General features: G+C 41.8%; 1 protein-coding gene across 7 annotated transcripts in view; it reads right to left on the bottom strand.

Moving 5' to 3' along the window:
• SYNCRIP (synaptotagmin binding cytoplasmic RNA interacting protein) overlaps nt 1-20,581 on the bottom strand; it is a 26,592-nt gene extending 6,011 nt beyond the window's left edge. For 3 of the 7 annotated variants that reach the window (XM_065681296.1, XM_065681298.1, XM_065681295.1), the window contains exons 1-10: nt 19,244-19,266; nt 18,655-18,814; nt 17,646-17,764; nt 17,352-17,459; nt 15,481-15,594; nt 15,219-15,395; nt 10,591-10,726; nt 9,517-9,722; nt 3,760-3,909; nt 2,349-2,470 (exon numbers count right to left, since the gene is read on the bottom strand). In XM_065681296.1, the coding sequence (XP_065537368.1) occupies nt 2,349-2,470; nt 3,760-3,909; nt 9,517-9,722; nt 10,591-10,726; nt 15,219-15,395; nt 15,481-15,594; nt 17,352-17,459; nt 17,646-17,764; nt 18,655-18,814; nt 19,244-19,252 (1,301 nt within the window). In that variant the 5' untranslated portion in view covers nt 19,253-19,266. Of the gene's footprint in view, nt 1-2,348; nt 2,471-3,759; nt 3,910-9,516; nt 9,723-10,590; nt 10,727-15,218; nt 15,396-15,480; nt 15,595-17,351; nt 17,460-17,645; nt 17,765-18,654; nt 18,815-19,243; nt 19,267-20,359 lie in introns of those variants that run through there. The other 4 variants (XM_065681299.1, XM_065681300.1, XM_065681301.1 and 1 more) reach the window with 3 other exon arrangements.
• Between the last annotated feature and the right edge of the window lie 458 nt (nt 20,582-21,039).

The raw sequence follows: 21,039 nt of genomic DNA, 5'->3' as shown, positions 1-21,039 counted from the left end.
TTATTTTTAGTATCTTGGTTCAGGTATCCATTCACAACACCTACACCTCTAAAAATTTCAAAGCAGCAGCTTAGGTTGAATATAGACTTTTTTTATTTCAAATGTCCTAAGCACAGAATTTACATACAAATATAATTAAACTAGCTCAAAAAAAAGCCAGATACCATGAAAGCATGCTACTAGTAGCTCAACTGCTCTCTGACACTGCTGTGACTTTATACGCAGCCTCTAACCAGGCCTCCCCTGTCAAGACTTTTTATCCCTTCTCTTCAAACTTGGGATGGAGACAACTTAACAATCATCATGACCACTTTGTCCTTTTACATATTTAGGTTAGGTTTTTTTCCTCAAATACAGTTTTACATAGCTAACAGAACTCAAACAGATGTGCTGAAGAGCAAAGAAGCTCACACTGATTAAGAACTCCTGACAGCCACAACATGTTTCAAACAGCAAATACACAGTATATAATGCTTCTTACTGATTAAATAGTCACTTACATGCAAGCCTGTAAAGTCACTAACTATACTAACGTACAAATCAAAATGAATCTACAGTTACATGGAAGTCCAGAAAAGGAATTTTTTTACAACTGTAAAGGTACAACCTGCAAATTATCTCTAAGATCTTAAGATGCCACTGTACACTTCTCAAGTAACTAGGATACGGACTTAACACACACATGTCCTATTCCCTCATCTTTTGGAATTATTAAGAAAAAAAAAGAGGGGGGGGATTAAAAATTAAAAGCCCTTACAATTTACCCATGAAAAATATATTAAAAACTCCAAAAAGCCTAGAGTTTAATCTAACTAGCTGCTTTCCTACTGCCTTGACAGTTCAGAAAAACAAAGGAACATGGAGAATTGCCAAATGAAAGAACCAGCAAGCAGAACTGAACAAGTGGCATTACCATACCTCTGACTAGTAGAACAAGAGAGGCAACTCTACCTTACCTACCTCCACAAAATGAGACATGAGCATCTTACACAATAAAAGGGGCAGGGATGCAGATAACATACAGCATATTAGTACTAGAAGTGACACATGCCAGAACACTTCCAGTGTTATAAATGTATTATGCTATCCAGAAGTAATAAATCTGGGTCTCAGATAATCTGCAGAGAACAGTTGGAGGGTAGGGGGGAGGGAAAAATCACACAGCATTATAACTGATCCAAGTGCATTTTAAGAAAATCTTCCTTTTCATCACTGGAAATGGGCCATTATTAGATCCTGAATACCAAGCAGATCTTGAATACCAAGCCAGCAGAACTGTTTGTACACTGCAGTATCTCCAACCAGAGACAACACAATCATGCAGACAACTGCTTATGTTGAGAAGCAAACTGTGCAACTTCCAACAGCATTTTATGGTTTAATTAAATAAACAAGTATTTATGGCACTGTTGCCAAGATGCAGAATATACAGAAAGAAAGTTATATCACCAAAAGACTTATGCAGAACAGATAAGGCCTGCCTGGCACAAAAGAGAAGCAAAAGAAAAAGAAATTCTCTTCTTACAGCAGTACCAGATGCCCAAGGAAGAACAAAAGGGCCAAGAGAGTTACGAGAACTCTAAGTAGAGCAAACTTAACCAATTGCATGGGTACAGTAGGTCACCATGTGAGAGCTGTATTAATCTGGTAACCTCACTACTCCGTTGTCTTGGATGCTGCACAGCAGCACTAGCAGAAGTTATTTTTGGAAACAAGGTGGGGGAGGGAAGATGGTTAGGAAAGCTACAAGATATCCAAAAAGGAAAACACATGCAAATATTAAACAGAACACACAAGCAAAGAACTTCCCCCCACCCCCTTTTTGGTTTTTTGTGGGGGTTTTTTTCTTGCAATGTTCATTTTTTCAGTGAAAGGTATCTGTTAGTATGACTTTAACACCTTTATGAGCAGATCTGTGTTCTGGAAGTGGCAAATGAAGAATTTCATGATCATCCTTTCGGTGGATGCTTTATTAAACAGGAAGGGCTATATCTGTACTGCTAAGACTGCTGGGAGGAGCACCATGTTGCTAAATTCATTCAAGTGACATGTTAGTATAGAAGTATGTGGAATTTTTAAGTGAGAAGCGTGCATGTTTCATGACCTTCAAACATTTCCTCTGGTGTTCTCACACTCAATGAGTGGAGAACACTAGTACCTGAACTCCCACCAACACCACTACTACATCTTAAGTAAAATGCGAACAACTTAAATGAATCCAACATTTTCAGAGAAGCCAGAAAACCTACACGCACTGCAGTATACCTACTAAAATAGCAAGTTCCAATTTGGTAGGTGTGTACATGTCTTTCAGAAGTAATACAACATGTGCATGCATTTACACTTACATCTGATTTTTAGCCGCTTGTCTCTGAGCTTTCCGTTCTTTCCTTTTTTGATCTGGTGGCTTAGCAAAAACAATTTCAATGTTTTCTCCCTCTAAATCTTTGCCATTCATTTCTTCCATTGCCTGAGGGAATTAACCAGACTTTAAATATACTTCTATGCATATCTGAAGTTATTAATTTTATTTTACCGTTTAGAGTACTCATTGTAAAATCTGTTGTCCAGAACTAGAATAACAATATAAAGCTAAGGAAATAATCAGACAGCATAGTATTATGGGCTCCAGAGTTACGCATTTGCTCTAAACTTAGCTCTGAATCCCAGGACTGCAAGTGTCAGTTTAGAAATCTTCCACTCAGAACTGTAAATGGGCTTCAATCTTTGCAAGCTCTTTCAATTAATGAAGTGACAGTTCTGAAAGTATAGACTTCGCAACACAGGAATAAATTTCTAATGTCAACACACACACAAACACTACTAAAGCTAGAGATGTGGTTTTATTATTTTATTTTACCAATAATAAGGGTTTCTTTCTTTTTAAACCAGAAGCCAAAAATTAGAATTTAATGTCTCATTCTTACAACAAAACCACCAAAAAAAACCCCCAAACAAACAAAAAATAACAAACCCACCACCACACACACTTACAGTACCCATAGTCCCACTAATTGCTACAAGTAAAATTCAAACAGAGTAATCCTAAAGATTCTACTACCACTTTAGGGAATCTACATAGCTAAGTCTTGATGTGATAACATATACTATGAAAAGACTCTTTCCATCACCTTCCTAAGCAGCTACTTTAAGGCATCTGGATGAGTAAGAAAAACTGAATTCCCTTGTATCCTGCATCTTCTCACAGAACATAAATAGATACACTATACACAGGAGAGGAATTACACTTTCCCCTCCTAATGACAGATAACAGGAGGAAAAAAAAAAAACAAAACAAAACACCATGACCAGGCTAGCAAAATCCAGGAATGACAACTGCTCAACTGTCCAGCACCTCTCATCAAAAAGAAAAAGGTACTTATTCCACACCATAGAAAAGAAGTCATTCTGTTCCTGGAAGATAAAAAGATTACGTACGATTTTATCACCTGCTCTAGAGAAACTGCTTTAGATTCTACCAGTAATTTGGTGAAAAGAATCACTCAACTTCTGGCACTTCAGTTTTGAATAAACAACACAAGTGATTCTCTTTGATACACATCAGCAGAACTACTTAGAATAGGTTCATCTAAGATTGACTTTTCAAGCTAGCAACTGTGTCTTCCTAGGAGACACCCAGAGAGGACAAAGCTGTCAGTGTTAATGCATTACCATTTCTCCAGACAGAGCTTGTTCTGAAGTATACAGCTTCTAAATGTTATGTTTAGTCAATACTTACACAGAGTCCTCTTCACTTACCTTTACAGCACCATCCCGTTCATCAAAATGAATGAAAGCATAGTCTTTTAGCTTCTTCACTCGCTCTAGCTTTCCAAATTGACTGAAGGCCTTTTCTAGTATCTCCTCTGTTACAGTATTGGCAAGGTTGCGTACAAACAAAACTTTTACCTAAAAAAGAAACAAAAGCAAACAAACACAACAACCACTTAGAAGTATGACCTAATGCCAGAACACAAAGTGTTGCAAGTCACTGCTGTTGGCAGTACTGAACACATCATTACATTTTATGTACAGCACTTTATATACATATACACGTATGTGTATTTATATATTCATACAGCAAGAGTTAGATCCAAAATTCCCTGACTGGTAGAAATACTACATCTATTTTCAAACATGATTACGTAAGTATTAGTATCCTGAAAGTCAATCCGATTTGTGTCAGTGTTTAAAAGAATCCTAGCAGCAGTAATTTTCAACTCAGAACACTTTTAAACTTGAAAGAAGGCAACCAGAATTGGTTACACACAGAACAGTTAACTTATCAAAACATTTCATTCTTTAGACAGGTTTTTCCCCAGGTATTTGCAGAAAGAACAGTCATCGTTGTAGTATCTAGCTCAGAGGTGACAAGCCTGCAGCTCTCAAGCTGCTTAACTTGTGGCTTCTACACTATAGCTACACCAGATACCTAGCATCGGGACTGTCCTTGCTTGAGGAGTGTTCAGTGATCTGAAGGCACAGCTAGAAGAGGGAATGCAGACAGAAGGGGATACTAAGGCCAATATCGCCAAGTCACCCCTGGACTTTCTCATGAGTCAAACTCTGTCTTTCCTTTGAAGAGCAGCCACCTATAAATAACTCTGGAGGTTTACTCCCTTCCCCAGGTCTTTAAAGCATGCAATATATCTAGTTCTTAAGCTACACAAAGACTGCTACAACAGTAAGGTCAGAGAGGCTGGCAGTTTTTCCAGCTATTGATACATGCCCTGTTAACTGCCTGCCAGTGACTAAATCATCTACATAAAGTTTCATCAACCACCACAATAAAAAGTACAGAGCAGTCTGACAAAGGCTTAAACTAGAGTCCTATTTCATGTAGCAGACACTGTACATTGGACATCAGGAATCACATTAGTGACCTGTTAGTATTCAAAGACTCATTCTTGTGTTCACACTGAGGTCACACTAAATGACTGTATACTAGCACATTTACATGATGTCATCTATGGGTTCTCACAATTTACAGGCTCTTTGGCTAGTTGGGGAGAATCCCTTCCGTACACTGCCACTGTGCTGTGACAATCTTCGGCAGTGGGAGGCAATTACAACGCTCACAGTCCTACATTCCAACACTGCAGCTGCACAACAGCGAAGATCTGCAGCTTCTGCTCACATGCCCTCCCCTACTAATGGTTTCAAATTAGCTGATGACAAGGGAACGCTGCACATGGCACCACCAACTTCCTACTCCTGACCCTGAAGGTCAACACAAGTATCACCACACAGGGTGTGAAAGGACTAAAGAAAGCTTGCTTTGATTTTTTAAGCAGAGATGTACTCTCTACTCCCACCATATACAGGAACTCAATAATCTTAGACATCCTTTTAGTAAGAATTACTATGTAATTGTAAGTTACAAATAAACAGGAGACACTTCCGTAAGTCTTTGTCTCACTCACAAGCTGAACTAGGATGGGATGCAGAGTTTCAAAGGGATACTACAGATCATGAATGTGACCCAGTGTATCAACTCTTGTCTTTGGTAATAGTTGCTGATTCTCAGGAGATAATAAAAATCACAGCCAGCTCCACCAGGGAATCTGCTTCCTATCCTTTGTTAAGCTCCTCCTACATGCCTTGATGGCAAGGTCACTTATTTCGTTCTAAGGCATATGTAATAATGATTTTTAATAAACTGTCCTAATAACTACCTTATAACATCAAAATTAATTACATTTTGTGACGTAATCAATGGTTTTAAAAACTGGTAGCTTTCAAACAAATCTTCCTTATTCATAAGGAACCTTAAGGTGCCTTCACTAATAAATCCACAATGACTGACAGACATAAATAAAACCCTCAAAAATCATCACTTCTTTGTTACAAAATACACTAATACAACATTTTTTAAGGAAGTGAAAAGCAACTAATAACAATTCTTTTCCAGTGTAGGTAAAACCATTAATCTCTAACAGCTAATATTTTTATTTTTTTTTTCAACATCTTTGGTCATGTTACAGTTTAAAAGTGTAGGGGAACCAGATAAAGATTATGTCCAAGCTAGGCAGCAGGTAAAAGCATAGGTTAAGAGAAAGATGAACTCATTTCACTTAAGCTATCTAAAGATGGAAGGGCAAGAGAGAAAAGAAGCCCTTTTCATTAAGGCTCATACATCATAACACCAAGGATCCACAAACAGACATTCAACAAGCAGTATATGACAAAATGCTGCTGCTGGATAAGAGCAGAACTCACTTTTTTTAACCTGTGTAAGATTAGACTACCCTCAAAACTTCTGCAAACTGCTCCATGTACCTACAACACAAAGACTTTAGACTTCATCACCACATTCTGCAAGGGTTACTAGCTCTGTCTCCTGTCCTCTAATCTACCAGCAACCACAAGCATTAAGACTTTAGCTGCTTAACCTGCCACTCCAGAACACCCTATGTTGCCTCAGCCATACTAGAGAAATCAAGTAAAACATTAATTTTATCTGCAGGCATAAGAGCATCAAAATAACACTTCGGAGAAACTAAGTTAAACACAGCTCCAGAAGTTAGAACAAAGTTCACTTTGGGCAAGAAATAAAGTATTAAACCAACTTTACTTTGTTCTACAAGCACTAACCTCCTGTAGCACATATGCCTAGCTTCAGAATCTAGCTTTCTACCTCATCACACTTAAGGTACTTCCTACTTAAGATAACAGCCCATTTAAATTTATGTATGCATCCATACATTACTCCCCACAACATTTAAGACTGGAGGAGAAAGGAAAAAAGGTTTGAGTAAACATTTACAACTTTAAATTAGTAGGTGTCCATATACTGATGAACCGATATTCTGCTTTTAGGGCAGAACGCTGATCACCTTCTGGTTACAAAGGTCAATTTTTGATTCTTAAAATCATAGAATGGTTTGGGCTGGAAATGACCTTAAGACCATCTAGTTCCAAATCCCCACCACAGGCAGGTACACCTCACCCTAGACCATGTCATCCAAGGTTCGCCCAACCCGGCCTTGAACGCTGCCACCAATGAGGCATTTACAACTTCTCTGGGCAACCTCCTCCAGTGCCTCACCACCCTTACAGTAAAGAACTTTTTCCTTACATCTAACCTGAACTTCCCCTGTTCAAGTTTAAACCCATTTCCCCTTGTCCTGCTGCTACAGTCCCTGAAGAAGAGTCCCTCTCCAGCATCCTTATAGGGCCCCTTCAGATACTAGAAGGCTGCTATGAGGTCTCTCTGTGCAGCCTTCTCTTCTCCATCTGAACAGCCCCAACTTTCTCAGAATTATCTTCATACAGGAGGTGCTCCAGCCCCCTGATCATCCTCATGGCCCTCCTATGGACTTGCTTCAACAGTTCCATGTCCTTCTTCTGTTGAGGACACCAGAACTGTACACAATACTCCAAGTGGGGTTTCACAAGAGCAGAGCAGAGGGGCAGGATCACCTCCTTAGACTGCTGGTCACACTCCTTTTGAAGCGGCCCAGGATATGGTTGGCTTTCTGGGCTGTGAGCGCACACTGCTGGCTCATGTTCTCATTGATTTATGAGAACAAATCTCATAGTTTATTCTTACGGACTTGCTTTTCCAGGAGTCTTTACAAGAACACTGCTGACCAGATGATTATTCTGATAAAAGTAACCTGCTCCTATCCACAGTGTTCCCTCCAGAGCTTTCTACCACAGGAATGTGTAAGATGACAAGGATCAACAGTTCTCCCTTTGCTCCCAACTGACAGTACTCAGAAGCAATGACAAGCCAACCTGCAGCTCCCATCTGCAAGATTACAAGACTGCAGCAGCAGCTCAGCTGCTCTTAGGACAAAGACAGCAAAATAAAACACAAAGAGCAAACCTAATACTTCTAGAAGCGCAGATGTGGTCAGTTTCTCAAAACGTACAGTAAATGCGCAAGTAAAACTGAAGACTTTGCTTGCTGCAAGAATACACTAAGGGACAGAGCCAGCATGAAATACACCAATGCTCGTCTCAACTTCTGCCTTCAGACACAGGCTAGATGCTCTCTACCTTTTCAATTTATTCATTCACATAGACTCACTCTTTCATACATCTTCAACCCAAGCTCCACATCCTATCTTTGGTATACATCACTAGAAGTTTACAAGTTGATTTTCTGCACATTTTCCATATTTACATTTCTTCCATTTTCATGTCCCATTTCAAAAATAAAACAATACAAAGCATTAACCCAAAAACCTGTATATTATATAGGGCAAACCATTAGCAAGTTTTAATGCCTTTAGTCTTTCACTCCCCACATCTGTAAACTTACTCAGAAAACATACCTGATTATGTCCTCTATCACTTCCTACTCATCTATTCAGTCATGTCAGCAGAAGTTCCTGCTTATTCAAACATTTTGATGGATTAGGTCTCTTCTCTTTTGAGCCAAAAAACTGAACAGATAGATAGGCTGCCATATTTAGGACACACCACCTTCAGAAAATTTTACCTGCAAGACTTTTCCCCACTGCTGATAGTCTATGATGCCAGGCAAGGAAAATAAAAGTCTGCAGACAGGGTAGTCCAAAAGCTTCTGTAACACCTGTATTACAAAAGCAGCTTTTTTCCCTAGAATGAGCCCCCACCCCAACCCTTTTCCCTTATGGCTCACCAAAGAGGAGATCCCAGCCAAGCTATCTTACTAGGTCCATCAAAGTAGGACTCCAGCAAGTGACGTGTCTCAGATGAGAGTAAAAGCACAGACAAAAAGCAAGCTAAGAGAAAGAGATAAGGATACGGGCTAGCTAGGAGTTTCCATTAAACAACTCAACTACACAACATAACCGAAAAGACAGGGATGGGCATTATCTGGTGGGTGAAAAAAAAAAAAATAATTAAAAAAGCACGTAATTAGTTTCTGGCAAAATACCATCCCCACACATACACGTACATACATACAAAAACCAGCTACAATGTACTTTGAAGAGTTAATAATCCAGACTTCAGTTTCAATGAAATACTCAACATCCAAAATATTACTAGTCTTGGTGTTTTAAGGAATTACCCCCTCCCCCAAACTAAAAGATTAAGTTCAAAATACAAAGTAATTGCATAACTTCTCACAAGCAAACGCTAAAGGCAGCTTTGAATACATGTTTGTGCATCTTACTGACATGTTCCAATTCTGATGAGGTAAGCAAAGTTCCAGGTTTAAACAGAACTAAAGCTTGTTCTGTCATCATATCCAGATCTCTGTCCACCCAAATACTAAGCTACAAAATCACTCTAAGTTTCAGAGTCACCACCACTTCCAGATGAGAAATTAAGTCCATCACCTTATGTGTCATTTTGGAAAAAAATTATGTTCAATACTCAGCTTTGGGAGCATAAAATAACATCAGTGAAGGGTTTTTAAATTCACATCAATTCTAAAGTGTATTCATATTTTTATCAGCTCACCTACAACATCTCTCAAGAAGGATGAAAGATGCTATTTAAACTTAGGCTCATGTCAGGAAGTACTTATTTTGGAACAAGGCACTTAAAGTATATTATGTTCCCTTACAGCTTTATTACCTTTGCCATGACTTCAGGATCTGGGTCTTCTATAGGGTCAGCCCATTCCACTGTTACAACATTTCCCCAGACTTTCACTTTGCCACTCATTAACCTACGTCTGGCCTGAGCAGCAGTTTTGTGATCTTCATATTCAAGGAAACAGAAACCCCGGTTCTTTTTCTTGTCATCAGGCTGGTGATACAATATGACATCTGTAAGACCCTCTGAAATTAAGCAAAATATTTGTTATGACTTCAATCCATGCATTTTTATTACAACGTGGGGATCGTCTTTCTGGTAAATACGCATCTGACAAGCGGTTCCAGAAAAGGCATGAACACACTAGACTTTTGAGACCATGTACATAATAAAGTTTCCCTAACATGAAGACTGACATTTTCAAAGAAAGACAGACTATCCCAAGTCAGGTTTCGTTTTCATTAGGTGAAGAAAACTCAGTACCTATGACAGAGTACCCTTCCTCTAACTGAATGGAGGAGACATAAGGGCAGCCGAAAATTGTGCTCTCAGTTCTCCTCTCAAACCCCTAAGTCACACCACTTAGTGGCACGCGTTTTTCCATGGATGTCTAAATAACAAGAGACCAAATCTGCACGATTTTAAGACATCCAGGAAGTTTCAGTGCTGCTCCAAAGAACCCGAAGTATCTAATTCAGTAGCAGAGAGAGCCATCAAGTGTTTCCTTTTACAGCTTTTATCAAAGGGTTGCTTTTCAAATCACTAAGAACTCTGAAGCACAGAACTAGTTACATTATCCAACCTGCTTCAGTTTTGCCTTGAAAAATTTTAAAGTATCTGTTAGTATTAAAATAATTTTTTTTTTTTTTTACATTACCCGCTTATTTTCTAGGTAAAGCTTGCAACCACACATCTAGCCTTACCGCAAGTAATTTCAGCCCTCAGCACAACAGGTTAATAAACCCCAAACCCCTAGGAAGTAGGGCAAATGCCGAGTGGTCTTCATTTGGATTCATCATCACTCAACCATAAGCCAAAAACATGGTGAAGAGAGCTCATCACTGATGATGTTTGACATCTTTCCAGCTCTACAAAACATAGTTATTGACTTACCTGTTACTTTGCTGAATTCTTCAACGATCTGCTCCTTGGTTTTACTCTTAGGAATAGAACCAACAAAAAGCCTATTATTGGCAACAGAGATGCATACACCGATGTGTTTTCCAGAACGAATTTCATGGTTGTTATACTGAAAGAAAAATGATTGGACAATCATCACTTATGTATCATTTTCACTCCTCACTAACATCAGCATGCCGAATATTTCACTTCTGCAAATACAGCAATATATTAAATTCTTTGGAGCTTAACACAATCTTACAATGTACATTCAACTGTTCTGACGTATACCCATGTTCTCTTAATATATCTCCACAGTTTCAGCTGGCAATTCCTCTTCCCTTCTCTTCCCTTCTTTTTAATCCTCTTTCTTAAGACATGTTATTTTAGACACTTTTTCAGGTAGAACCATGGAAGATAAATCTTATGTCCAAGTCATCAAGGTCAAGGCTTCTACCTTCACAACAGTACCAAAAAAAAAAAAAAAAAAACAAAACTAACAAACCAAAAAGTTCCTCTACAGATTTTACATACAAATTGTGGATTTGTACATAATACAAGACCCAAGTTACAGTTAAGAGTCAGATTCCCTAAAGTTTATTAACAGAAGGAGACCCATGATCAGGTCTTCTCCATAAAATGTCCAAGAGCAATTGGGAAATACTTTCCAAAGCACAGACACATAGATTGCACATGTAAAGATAGTAAACAGCAAGAACCACCTTCTACTGACTTGAAATCCTAAGACTTCTGTTCATATGCTTCTCCCATAACAGATTGTTAAGAAGACACCCTGAACAAGTCAGCAGTATAAGGAAAAAGAAGTATTACTGTAGACATCTGTTGACAAAAAATGCCTTTCATTGAGATGCAGACACAGACATGCATCATCCAAAAAAGCAGCAGGGAGGTCAACTGGTGTTACATCAACCCTTTCCAACTGGAAGCCCTGCAACAGACAGTTCTTTAGCTAGGAAAATATATTTTGCGGTCAACATCTTATTGACAAATAGCAGGACAACTTTTTAAAATTTAATCTCGCTATTTATTCTCGAAGTTATCTGGTGTTTGGTTGTAAATCTTCCTGCGTAAGCAAGCTGTCCCACAATCCCTCTTGTTTTGGGCACTAAAATCAGGGTGAAGATGGTTATGTTTATCTTGTGCAAACAAAAACTACATCACTGAAAATTTTCAAAGCTACTGAAAGCAAACTGAGATAAAAGGAGAACGGGACATGTGAAAATGACCTGGAGTGGCATCTTCCCAACCAATTATGTATCAAAACATAGTACGATACAGTAGAAGACTTCTATCTGTTGCCCATGTGGCAGAGGAATAGTTGATTTTAAAGTAGGAAACAGCTGCGTAGAAAGACTGTATATATGTATTACGATCACCAGTAAACACACTTAAACACATTAATGAAGAGACATATTACAGTAGGTCGTAACAATCCTTTAAAGAAAACACCTTTAAAGCAGCTGACAGTTTACAAGTCTGGAAAAAAAGACCCGAACTTATTCTTCATTAACCAAGTATGCATTAGGAAGCATTTGTTTTAATGAGAGAGTGGTCAAACACTGGAACAGGCTTCCTAGAGGGGTGATTGATGCCCCAAGCCTGTCAGCATTTGGACAAGGCCCTTAATAATAATACTTTAACTTTTCGTCAGCCCTTAAGCGGTCAGGCAGTGGGACTAGATGACTATTGCTGGTCCCTTCCAACTTAAATACTCTATTCTATATGGATAATAGAAGGTATTATCCCAGTGTTCCTGTTAAAGTCTAAAAGCTACACATTTAATCCAAAACAGGTCCCTCATAAAATTCATGGCAATGAAGTAATATTTTACAACATTAAAAAAAATACCATATTGCAATTCCACAATGACAATAATTTCTAATATATTTTTTCCATACTATCATACATTAACTACCAGAAAAGCAGCTTTGAATTAGGTGCTCTAGAATAGAAAGTTGGTGCTTTTTAGGTAAATAGTTTACATACCATCTGTAAACTTAGATACAACATGAACAAGCCCAAATCATGATCTGCGTCAAGTGCCAAAACAGTCAGGCTACCAAATTAGCTATGTCAGCATACTGCTTCCCCCTCCTGTCACTACTGAATCAATGCCCAAAGTTAGTAACAGAGATATTACTACCCTCTAGATGCTATTACTTTTTTTTTTTTTATTCCTAAATTCTACAGGAAGCTACTCACAAAGAGGTCAAAGTATGCACAGCCCATCTTGTCATATTTCCCACTTAAACTTTCACCAGCAAATTTAACTTATTTCCAGCAGCAAATGACAAGTTGTACTGCTATACACTGCTGGCAAGCTGCTTAAGAAGCATATTTGCATAACCCACCTGTACCTGCACTTTGATCAAGCTTACACTTGCTCTAGTCAAAAATACACGGTAAGGTAATACAGTTTTCAGTACCTTTTCGAACAAGCTTCACCTCGAGTATTTATCCTGTACCTACCACTCAAATATTTTGAAAAACTGGTATCTAACAACTCCACATGAAATAGGATTGAGAACTGAAGATGTGTGCAAAAGAACACAACTGGAACTATAATGCTTAGAATAGCATCAAACATAAGGTAAACACAAACATGTTAACAGGGAAAAAATGCCTGGGGTTAAAAAAAGTGACATCAGACTTCTGATAGCCAGTGCTTACGTGAACATTTGAGATGCTGTTTCTACTTAACCAGAGAGGGTAACCACAATGGATTAAGTACTGAACATAAAAATAACTATTGCTCATATCTGTAAGTCTTCTCAGTATCAGAAGGGAAATAACAGAACCTGCCTTGTCCCAGAAGTCCAGAAAGCTGGGAAACAAGTTGTATATCAGAAGATTACAAGTAGAATCAAAAAGAACACCACCTGCTAAAGTACCAGGTTATTATAAATGGAACCATGGGTTCCGCATCTCCAAGAGCCTTTCAGCAGCCTCTCCCAAGCATGGGTAACTAATGAAAGTATTAGGCTTATGATTTTCAACAGAGCTCTACAGCCATATTTTCCCAATACCCCTGCAAGTCACTCCTCAATAACTTGGAAGACTTAAAATACACCTAACTAGCCAGCTAACTATGGCTGGAACCATTCAAAAACTGACAAATGCCACAGTCTGTAATTTAAAACTAACCCTGCCCTCAGAGAAGTTAGCATAAAGGCTGAAAAACTGCCCCATCAATTGCAACACTTTTCAACTACTATTCTCAGTGGCTGTTTAACTGAAAACCAGAACACAACCCACTTTCTTCCTGCAGATCAAATGTCAGATATAAAGGGACACCTGCTACCTCTTTCCCTTCTATCATTTACTGGAAGACTGAGGCCAGGAATGTTACTTTTTTGGAAGCACAACTTGAATGATTTTTCAGAGAATGCTGCTTTTAAGCAAAATCCAACTAAATGAAGAAAAATTTCTCTTTGTTCATTTATTAGGTGTCTCTGAGAGCATGTTATTTAATTCACAGCTTTGCTAAGTCATGTGCATAGCTCTCTTGAGACAGTTCACACAATATAAATGGCTAGGTTGACAATGAAAGAGGCATATGCAGTTATCCTCACTATATCTGAACAGTGCACAGGAACACCAACCACTCTTCTTTAAAAAGCTCAACAGCACATACCAGATATTTTTGTACTTCCGCTTCTGTAGACATTTCTATACTTCTTCAAAACACATTCCCACCTTCAGCTCCACCAACTTACTTTAATACATGTCAACAGAGTGCCTTAATGGTTTAACATGTATGTTATTACAAAACAAGAAATTGTAACTCTACTATATCAATTAATGCAGTTATCAGTACACCTCAGAATGAGTACGGTTAGCACTCAAGGGGCATATCACACAGTGATCTTGACCGTATCAATGTACTAGTAGCTAACTCAAGAAATTCAAATTCAACTTAACTAGGAAAACAAAGGAGCACTGTGAGGATCAGGGCAGTGTTTCTTTTTCCCCTCCTTTTTAGTGATGGATACTTCATGCATAAAACCTGGGAAGCTTAAGAGCTTGATCTAAGGAATCAGATACTATTTCACACCTCTGTGCAAAATAGAGGAAATGCTTTTTAACCTGGCAGGATATATGACTTTTTCCAGTCAGGTGCAGCAAACAGAACAAACCTTAACACCTAGGAGTGATCACTTCCCATGTAAAGTGTCTTATGAAATGCTCCTACTTTTGGAAGCCTTTTCGCAGCGCGGGCCCCCTGCCGGTGCACAAGCAAATCAGAAATCACAGCCAACCTGACCAACACTTCTCTTGGAGCAAGGCAACCCAAACACCACTTCTCTCCAAAACTCACCCAGGTGCAGACACCTCAGAAGGCACTACTGTTAGTGCAACTTCTGTTAATAATAAAGGCTCATCTAACTGGACCAAACAGAAGTCCACCAGTTTCCCCACGTCTCCCCCGCTCCCCCGTCCCCCCCCCATGCCTAATACAGCTGGTGAAATCAACACACCTAGTGAACTTTTAAGTGATCTAATGACAGTTTCACCTTAAGAATGTAAGCATCAGGACAAACTGTTTATAAGCCAGAGCATTCTTAAGGGGAAAAAAAAAAAATCCACGTAAGCGAACTTACCAATTTAACAGCTTCCTGAGCTGCCTCTTTAGTACAAAAAGTGACAAAAGCGTATCCTCTGTTTAGACCAGTTAGTGGATCCATCATTAAACGGAGATCCCATATAGGGCCAGCTTTCTCAAATAATGGAACAAGTTCATCTTCAAACAAGTCTCTTGGAATCTTGCCCACAAATATCTACAACAGGCATACAGAGTGGTGTTTATAAAAAAAAATACTTCCAATGAGTAAGACTACATCTACATAAACATCTCCTTCTTACCTCTGTACCAACAGAAGGTTGCTGTCCTGAATATACAGACTCTGGAGGAGGTCCACCATATTTCCTCTGTCCAGTAGTCACATCAAGAGTGTAGCCAGTCCTCTCCAAGAGTGCCTTCAAGTAAGAAACTTAAAATTTAGAAACTTAATATTTTAAAATCAAATTGAGCTAGTTTAGATGCACTTCATTCACAAACAGACATGCATGTAATTCCTCTTGAACTGGACTGCTTTGAAACTCGCACAGGCGAACAAGCCCACTAGCTAGTACTTCGACAAGCAACTTGCAACAATTACTACAACTATGAGGTAAAGAAACACTGCCAGGCTATAAAGAGATTCCCATAAAGTTTTCCACAATTCCTTCATTTTCATACAAAAAGGAAAAAAGTAAGGACAAGAAATAAGAATAGCAAGCTTTCCTTTAATTAAAAAGATCTGAGTCTGAGCCACTTCTTGTTTTGGCATGTCCAATCCTGCAAACTTTTATGCACAGGAGTTCCCTTCACTTAATGAGATTACTCATAAGTGTGAAGTTGAAGAACACATGTTTAAGTGCTTACACCCCTGTAACACTTTCCAGACTGCTTCAGGTATCCAACCACTGACGCGGTAGTACTACTTCCTTTCTCTTATCCACCACCTTCCCTCCAAATTCTTCGTGGGTACATACAGCATCCCAGCACAACCAATCCTCACTACAATCAGTGCATACAGTCACAGATAACACTACCAATGTAAACGTTAGATGGAATTCCAACATATATATACAAACATATAATGAGAAATTCCTCTGAAATTAGTCTCTCTTAGTAATTTTGTCCAAAGACAAATCACATCTAGAAACACAGAAACAATGTATTACACAAGCCGGATTATAAACAAAAGTTCGTAATTTCACCACTGGAAAACTGCAGTTATTTTAACTGCTATAGCCATCAGCAGTAAAAGCCATGCTACTTGAAGTTCATTAACAAAGTCCACATAGTTTTATGTGGTAGTGGCAAAAACTGCATCAGGTTGTTTGGGGTTTTCTATTTTATAATTAATGGCATCCCAGCCTCAAAGTCAGGAGAAAAAAAGATTTTCTAGTTTCGCAAGCTACTTAGTTATTTGTGGTATATAGCACACTCAATTTGCACTTTACACATGAGAAGTTAAAGATTAAAGATTCTCTCATTTTTAAGACATCAACTAAGCATGCATGCTTAGATGGCGTTCCTTCCCTTAAGCTTTGGTGAACTTGCTAATCGCATAATTTTTAATAAATCACAGTATGCCTAACTCTAGAGACAGGAGTCTCTTATTAGTAGAAGACTCAGTCCAAGAAATAATATATCCGCTATTAAGGCAGTTTGGGGTACAGCTACTATGTCATAAGAAGTGGGCTAAATCCTATATCCATTACAATGTTTTTTTCCAGACCTATGTGCTATCTCCTCCATACTGTGGAGATGCTTTAAGCCTGAACTGCAGAAAAACCAAACAAACAAGAAAGAACAAAAAGAAAAAAAGAAGCAAGAAAGCAACCAGCAGTAGCTGAAGTTATGCATTCTGAACTCAAGGAATTGTGCTAGCACACTTCCCAAAACTTTTAACTGTGGACAAGTATAAATGTCTCAACTAGACATTAAGCAAACTGTCAAACTTTCCACTTTTCTATATATTTGGTTCCAGTAATTAACAGCATATTAACTTTCCTCTTGAAGTGGAAGAAGCACAAGTTAAAAATGCAAGTGCCAGTTTTCAATAATTAAAAATAATCCAAAATAGCCTTCATAAGAAAAACACAGTTCTAAAAGAATAAAGGAACCTATCACAACAGCCTTGAAAAACCACAAACAGTGTAACTTTCATCTTTTAGGCACATACCTTTATTTTTGCCTCATCTGGTCCTTTGCTAGAATCTGCCACCTTGGTCCCCTGTTTTTCCCTCTGCCTATATGTCTTCATGACTCCACATAAAAAGGCACTTTTGTTCTGCAAAAGATACATTAATCTTCAGTTCTGAAAACACGACAAGCCAGAAATTAATTTTACCTTGAACTAACACAGTGCTTGTTTTACATATCACACATTGATCACTGAAGTGACTTAAGCAAACTTCTTGCCAGTCAACCTCCAGTTTAACCCTCAACAATTGTATTCTAGATTGCTTAACATTACCTGAACATGTGAGAGATCACTGTCTTTAAACTGCTGAAGCACTGCCAATGCACCTTCTTCATTAAATTCCTTTAAAGCTTCAATAGCTCTTTCATCTAGATCACTATGTGCAACTAGCCCTAGAGAAAAGGGAAAAAAAAAAAAAGATTATATTTGGGCAGCAATCTTAGTTTAACCAGATTAACACATCTATCACATTTCAGTGACCCTTACTTCAATCACTGATTAATGTAAGTTACTATAAGAATCACTAGATTCCTCTTAATGGTAAATATTTAAGTGTATTTAACCTTTTTTTTTTTAATCAAAAAGTGTCCAAAGAAAAAATTAAGATTCAGAGTAACAGTTACTACATTTACAAATTCATTTGATTTCTATGAAACCAAGATGTTACACGGGCCAAGTTTATTTTCAATATCCTGAAGCTGAATCCACAAGGATCTATCAAAACCTGACTTAGCTTGCCTAGCAATAGTACCCTGATACATTCTGAGAAAGCTTTTACAGAGACAAATAAACTGCAGCACTCAAAGCTACTACCACAATGCAAAAGTCAAGGTTAAAAAATTCTAGCTATCACCACGTCTAAGAGAACCAGTACAATAACCTTTGCATCCATGAGCCCAAATACTATGTCACAAATTATCATATACATGAAGAGATGAATACCAATGCTTCAATTACTTGCAGTTACCTACAACTACTGTAAAAAATGCACCATGACCACATCACCTACTCCTCCTAAAAATCATGTTGCCCCCTACAGCTATTGCTATGGTCACCTGCATACTTCTTCTCATTCCTATCCCTCAGTCCAAGTGGCCTGGCCCAAGACTCTTCTCTGAAAAATGCTATGACAAATTAAAGCACTGAGTGGAAAACATCCACAGATTTGGTAAGACTGCAGTTCCCATACTTTTGGAAACCACAAAAAGTTGCTATTTTAGCCTGAAGACAGCAAAGTCCAATAAAATACTGTATGTGTGGTTTTGCAAGTTTTACATCTTACCTGCAACATAAATTTCATCTAGTTTTTCAGCAACTTTCTGTGGTAAACCAGCATCAAGCAATGTCTGGAAATGCTCAGAATGGGTAACTGCAGCAGAAGTATCCATGGGCTCTTCCGTACCATTCCCATTAACATGTTCAGTAGCCATGTTTCCAGATATCTGTTCAAATGCAATAAGCATCATAATTAAGCTACAAATATCTTCAAATAGAACAATTCAAGTGACAATACATGCAAAAGACCGCCCTATTCTTGGGAGAAGCAGGGAACAAAACCCAAACCCCACAGTCCAACAAACAAAAACCCAACAAAAACAAACAAACGAACAAAAGAAGTGGACCTCTTCCCTGATACTTTTTAGCTTCGGAGGACACACAAAATTCCTCAAAAGAAGCACTAACACAAAGGAAAGCCCTAACACCACTGCCTAGCGGGGGTGGGGTAGCTTTCACTGCAGGTTTTACACAACCTAGCCAGACACTCTGACTCACCTCCCTCTCTCTGTCTCTCTAACACACTCCCTAAGAGGCTCTGAATAAGTTAGAAAAGGAGCAAGAAGCCAATGGCGGGGGAGGGAGGAAGAGCAAACCTGCCACATGCAGCCGCCGCTACCGCGATACCGTCACTGACACCCGCTACTGCCTCCACCGCCCGCTGCAAACTCGCTGCCCGCCGGAGAGAGCCGCCTCTCCAGGGCCCAGGCGCGACCGGGATCCCTTCCCGCCTCCACTCCGGTGTCGGCCGGGCAAGCGAGAGGAACAAAGCGCTCTTCCCAGTCCGCACCCACCCACGGTGGCGGCAGCAGCGGCAGCCGCCATGAGCCCGATGGAAACACGTGCTCTGCGCGTTCAGATGTCCTACAACTTCCTCCAGTGACCGACTTCCCCCCCTCCCCGCCACACTCCTGCAGGAGGAGCAGCTCCCCCCCACCCCAAGCCCCAGCCATTCCCCACCTCTCACCCTATTCCCCCCGGAGAGCGGTTGCAACACCCCGGGCCCTATTTCACCAACTCGGCCGGGAGCTCGCGGCGCCTCCCGGCCCCGCCGCCGCCGCCCCCCCCCCCCCCCCAGCCACACTTCTCCCCGAAACAATGCAGGGGCCCGCCGCCAGCCCCGTCTCCCGGTCGGGAAACGCCGCTGCCCGCCACCCACCGCCTCACGACGTGACTGGGGGCACGGGAGACCCGAATGGCCCCCCTCCCTTCGCACATGCCGGTCACCGAGGTCGCGGGTCTCCCGGCCCGGCCCGGCCCAGCCCAGCCCAGCCCCTCATGGGCAATGAATGGAGTAGCGGAGCCGGCAGGACAATGAAGACAGAGCCACGCGCCTCACGCGGGGACGGCCGGGGTACCCCCGGCCGCCACCGCCTCCCCAGCGCCGGCCAGCTGCCGGGCCTAGTGCGCGGGCACCGGCCCAGGCCTGCCGGCCGCCCCCCGCCCGACAGCGGCGGCCACGAAGGCAGCCAGCTCCTCCACCCATCACGCAGCGCCTGGCAGCCGGGCCCCGGCCCGACAACCGCTGCAGGGCCCCAGCGTGCGCCTCCCGCCCCGCCCGCCAGCTCCCCTCCGCCGTCTCAATCCTTCCCGGCCGCCCGGCGCGGCCCTGCCCTGGCCCGCTCCCACCCCGCTCGGCGGGCGGCTGCTGCCGCTCCGAGCCGCGGCGAGTCCGATCCCGCCCGCCCGCCCGCCTGCGCCCAGCGCCTGACCTGTCGCTGCGGGGGTGAAACGCCGTGCGAAGGGGCTCGGGGCGCGGCTAGCGGCTCGGCGTGCTGAGGAGCTGCCCCCCTTCTCCGCTGCCTCGGTGTGTCCGGACAGTGTGCTGGAGCTGGCGTAAAATGGCGGCCGCTCGAGCGCTCACGCCGCTGCTGGCACCAGCCCCAGCCCCTTCCACTCGGCTCGGGAAGGGGGGGGTGGGGGGGTGACGGGGGGGGAGTAGAGGAGGAGGCGCCGCGCGCGCTGGCGCAGCCCCAAACCCGGGGTCTCCTAGGCAGCTCCGCAAGGGTTATCGCCTCGCCCCGCCCGCCGGGGCCGCGCGCTCCCGCCACGCCCCGCCCCCCCCCCCCCCCCGTCCCTCACGCGCTCCCCGCGCTCCTTGCGGAGCGGCGCGCGCCGCCCTCGTCCCGCCCGGGGTGGAGCGTCAGGCGGCAGGGGCGCGCGCAGGGGCGCGCCGCCGACGGGAGGGGTGGCGGCGGCGGCGGCGGCGGCGGCGGCGGGACGGGCCCCGCGCGGGGAGGGACGGGGCCGGGCGCGCGGCGCCGCCCGTGCACCTGTGCGCGGACACCGGCGGCCGGGTCGGCGGTCGGGCTGGGCGGCCGTGCCCACGGCGCGCAGGGGGCGCGCAGGGCCCGCGACGGGGGCACGGAGACAAAGCCACGCAGACAAAGGG

Source organism: Lathamus discolor, chromosome 5, assembly GCF_037157495.1.
Source record: "Lathamus discolor isolate bLatDis1 chromosome 5, bLatDis1.hap1, whole genome shotgun sequence".
NCBI lineage: Eukaryota > Metazoa > Chordata > Aves > Psittaciformes > Psittacidae > Lathamus > Lathamus discolor.
The sequence above is the reverse complement of the archived record's forward strand: the minus strand, read 5'-3'. Positions and strand labels throughout refer to the sequence as shown.